The sequence below is a fragment of the Egretta garzetta genome, unplaced genomic scaffold, assembly GCF_000687185.1.
Source record: "Egretta garzetta isolate BGI_Z169 unplaced genomic scaffold, ASM68718v1 scaffold7, whole genome shotgun sequence".
Classification (NCBI taxonomy): domain Eukaryota; kingdom Metazoa; phylum Chordata; class Aves; order Pelecaniformes; family Ardeidae; genus Egretta; species Egretta garzetta.
In genome coordinates, this window is record NW_009260350.1 from 4935869 (window position 1) to 4940445 (window position 4577).

The window sequence follows — 4577 nt, forward strand, 5'->3', positions numbered from 1 at the left end:
AATACCAGAAACCTCTACTTCTCCCTAAAAAAAAACAGCTCCAAGTTGACACTTGCTTTATTAATAACATTCAAGGATCAAAATCTTAAAGCCTGTTGCTCTTTTTCCAAAACCTCCAGGTTGTGAAGAGGACATTCTCACCCAACATCTTCAGCGCCTTCGTTTGAAAATGCCAACAAAGTAGAATCTCATTTCAAGCGTTTCATAGCTGAGCCAAGCAACGTGAAAACTGACTTGCAAAAGAAGCGATACAGCCCGACATCCATGCTGCAAGTTTACCTTCCCACAACCTTTAGGGATTCCAGGTCAGTTCTTCCCACCAAAAAGATGCTGCAGTGGCAAAAAGATTATGCTGGGGAAACAACAACAACAAGAGCACATTACACTTGAAATACATCTCTGAGAGCTGCAAGAACGAGGTCATTTCTGTCCACCAGAAAGACAACCCTGGCACAGAAGAATGCAGAGGAAGACCAAAAACCCAGAGGAACCACAAAGGATAACTTGGGCCGTAACAGTCCAGTCTCGATGGTTCGAGGGACTGGCACACATCACAACTAACGGGGAGTTTTGTTTCTTCAGACTACTCTTGCGGGAATCAGCTTCAGCAGCCTTGGAGCACTCCCTTGGGCAGTGATGAACAGCGGCTGCTTGCAGGGTTCCTCGAACATTGGTTTAGAAAAGTGTCTTTGGGAGTCAAAGTTACAAAGGCCACAGCTGCTAAGAGGCCAAAAAAGAGTCCTGCTTACCTTCAGGGGATTGAAGGTCTGTCCTGGGAAGGCCCTGCTAGAAGGGGGAGCGGGTAGGTCCCTTAGAAATGGGGCTGGAGATGGCGCTCCTCAGCTGATGGAAGCCACAGCACAGGAGGGCTACTACTGAGGTCGGTAACCCTCCCGTGAGGAGGTGTTTTCCCCAGAAGACAGCTCAGAAGAGGAACACTGATTGGGAATGCATTGGCACCTTCCCACAAGACAAAAGGACATCCCTGAATGTTCCTTTGCCTTGGGAGACTTTGGTTTAGCCACAGAAAAGAGGTACCCATTGCTCAAGGGAATGTAGAATCACCTGAGCTGCCAGAACCAGGCGCAGCCTCTGAGCCAGGCTCAGACATAGCCAGGACTGCATCCGCTCATAGCTGCAGTATTCGTACCTTCTCCAGAACTTTGAGAGGCCTCTTCCTTCTGACTCCACGGTTCCTTTGTTTGCCATGGGGTCCATTTGCTGCAGGAGCTGCCTGGTGCCCTCAGCCTGGTCGGTCGCTCTTCTTTGTCCACGGTTGGACTCTGCAGGTCCCCCTGTAAGAAACAGCAGCAAGAACAAAACCACAGGCTCGCTCTCTCCACACTCCCTGCAGACCCAGCGGCAAACCCTGAAACCGAGAGCTGGGCCCTGGCTCTGGCTGACGTGACACCTGGGAGGTTTTGAACCAACCACAGCGCAGGCTGGTCTGGACATGGGCTCCAAAGGAGCTACGTAGCCTCGCTCTAGGCGGGGGAATTCCTTGTGTGGGAAGAGAGCCTCAGCCAGAGCCATTGGTGGCCTGCCGCTTTGCGGTGGTTGTGCTGCCGAGTCTCACGTGCTGGAAAATACCAGCTCGGTTTGTAAAGGAAAAGGAACACCAATGTAATCCTCGCAGCGTTTGACTTAATATGACTGGTTTGAACAAAACAATCCAGGAATTCCTTACTTACAGAAACTCACTGGGCTACAGCCCACGGCAGAGGATGCTGGACTGAACTCAGGCGCATTTTCTTTGAAGGAATTCTGAAAGGAAAAGGAAGCCCAGAACTGTTACACAAGGTCAAACTCCATTGTTCAGGAGATTTTACTTTGCTTGCTTGCAGAACTGAAAGGCAAGGTCTACTCGCTCGGTCTGTGATTTTAGGTTTTTCCCGCTACTATGAGGACTTTCCTCACCAATATATTTCTACCCCTCCCTCCTCAGGACATCGCAGGCCTAACACAAAGCTGTCATTCACTGAGTAGACTTTAACACAGCAGACAGTGAAAGAGTAACAGCAGCTACGGCACAGGCAGAGCTTTGAAAGCACATGAACAGAGGCGCTGTGGGGAACCACAGCCACTGGACAACACGGGCCCTGAGACGTGAGCCCTGCAGGACACAGTCATAGCAAACAGAGTGGCAGGCAAGGGGCAAAAGTGGAAAGTGCCAGAAGCAAGAGGTGAGCCAGGAAGAGCCCTTCGGAAGGCTACCAGCAATGCACAGGACCACAAACAACAAAACCAGCAGGGACGCTGCTTAGAGAGCGTAAAGCAACGCTGCCATAGAGAGCAGATCCACTCCCCGATGGTCTTTCTCTTGCACTAAGCTCAGGTTCACCCAGAATTCCAGACTTTAGGCGGCCCGAGATCTTTGCATTTTCGTCCCAGAGGATTATCCTGATCAGGAAAATTATCTGCAGTGACAGGCTGAGTGTCTCTCCCTTCTCTCCTTGTCATCTGCTGGGACACGTGGGAAGCGGAAAGACGCACAGGCTCAGCTCTGGTCACCCTGACCAGCCAGCCTCCTCTCCAAATCGCAGGCCTAGCAGGCATTTGGATGAGAGCTGAAAATGCGATCCATTGCACAGCCAGGTGACTGCGGCACCTCCACGCTCCTCCTCCTGAACCCAGCGCCAATCTTGTAACGTCAACCCTACGTGTCCTCAGCAGACAGACTTCCTCCACATTTCACGAGACCCTTCCCTTTTTGAGATGCCTTCTAAAACATGGGTGGCTTTGGATCCAAATCATGCACTGCTGATAAAGTGAGCAAGAGCCCTGGGGGAACACCCAAAAATCCTGAGAAAGTACAGGAGCTCCTGGCATGCTTTGTCCTAAATCCAATCTTTCTTCTCATCCCAAATACCGGAAGAAACCAACTGGAAAGCAAACCAAATGGAAAGCGTGTCATGGGAGTGCCTGGTCTCCTAAAAAGGCACAGAAGGGAGAGGTCATCTGCCCATGATTTCATGCGGTACTTGTGGCATCTGGTCTAGCATTCACAGGGACAGCAGTTGGTGTCTGGACACTCCTCTCAGCGTAACAGTGCCCTGACCAGCACAGGTTTCAGGTGCAGATTTCATGGTGGCACAAGCATCTGCTCCGGAGAAGGTTCTTCTCACCTGAACTGGTATTTGCCGAGTTGATGATTCATTCGGGAGAGTTCCACTTTTCCTGGAAAGAGCCCAGGACATGTCCTCCCACATCAGGTGACACAATATGAGGTCACGGTGATGTCTGCCACCTACCACATTATGTCTCAGGGTCCAACCTGGAGCTCCAGCTTTCAAGGACTCTCACGTTTGGGAAATGCAGCCACTGTACAAGGAGTGGAGGCATTCTGGGGACAGCGGCTCTAGCAAAGCAGGAAATGAAAGAGCATCTTTCCGAGGATGACCCTTATCCCACCAACAGTGTCTGGAGCCCCCGAGGAAAGAAGCCAGAAAGGGCCTGTGTAGAGACCTGCCACCAATCCTGCAAGGCAAGCTGAGGGGAAGAAAAAGTGATACAGGTCTGAGAGACAAACAAGCCCGCTTCTTTTAGAGAAGCTCTTCGGTACCGAGTGCTCCCGAGGAGTTACCAGGCAGCCTCCTTCCTACCTTGAAAATCCAGCAAACCTGCCAAAAACCCCTCTTCTGCAAGAAAGCTTTGGGCTTACAACAAGGCCAGGGCGCTCTCAATACAGGAGTTTATCTGTGCAGGCTGAAGGTAACCATGCAACTCGCAGCACCTGACATTGCAGGCTATTGCATACGCACTGAATCCCTGCAGAGCAATCGTGCTGGGACTGGCCCTTGGAAACCAGTTCTGCAGGAGCGAGCAGGCGGTACGGCCCGGCCATCTGAGATTTCAAGCAAGCCCACGGGTGGCATTTGCGTAGAGACTCAGCCAGTTGTGGAGAGGTCCAAAAGCCTCCTGAAATGGGGGCAGCACGTCATCCTGCAGAAACACGCAGAAATCCAGGAATTTGGTGCAACTGCTCACCTCCCAGGGAACAGCAGGAGAAGAAGCTGTCCCTTTTCTACTACCAGGCAGCTTTCTTTGCGGACGATCCCATGAGGAATGAGTTTGCCTCCTCAGAAAAGACTCTGTCCTAGGAGGTGGAGAGGGAAAAAGGCCAGGAAGGCCACAGCGTGCCAGGGATTTGCACTAAATTTAGAATGGGTACCAGTATCCAGAAAATGGATGAAATGCACCGGCATGCTTAGGAGGATGGGCAACAGCCAGGAGGAAGAGAAGAGGGGCGTTGAGGAAGGCCCTGTTACCTAAAGGCTGTGCCCAACACCAGCCCTGTCAGAGCAGCCTTTTAGCCTGCGGGCTAAAAGAGGAAGAATCTTCCCCTCCTGACAAGGTCTTTGGAGAACAGTGGGTTTGGAAAGCAGCTGACAATCCCTCTGGAACAATCCTGCTGCAAACCTGCCTTCCGATGCCATAGCGAGAAAGGGCACGATGCTGCTTCAAGAAGAGGGAGACGCCTGCAAGGCCATCTGCACAGGGAAGGGACACTGGTGGGGGTGGCAAGCACCCACGCTGAAGTCAGCGTCAAGGTGTCAGCACCCACTCTTGGCCCTCAG

The 4577-nt window shown here is 51.8% G+C and overlaps 1 protein-coding gene across 1 annotated transcript in view; it reads right to left on the minus strand.

The window, feature by feature from the left end:
* Positions 1–306: 306 nt before the first annotated feature.
* Positions 307–4577, minus strand: part of MAJIN (membrane anchored junction protein) — a 15386-nt gene continuing 11115 nt past the window's right edge. The window contains exons 7-10 of the mRNA XM_035898388.1: positions 3126–3177; positions 1692–1764; positions 1151–1295; positions 307–352 (exon numbers count right to left, since the gene is read on the minus strand). Of these exons, the coding sequence (XP_035754281.1) occupies positions 307–352; positions 1151–1295; positions 1692–1764; positions 3126–3177 (316 nt within the window). The remainder of the gene's footprint in view (positions 353–1150; positions 1296–1691; positions 1765–3125; positions 3178–4577) is intronic.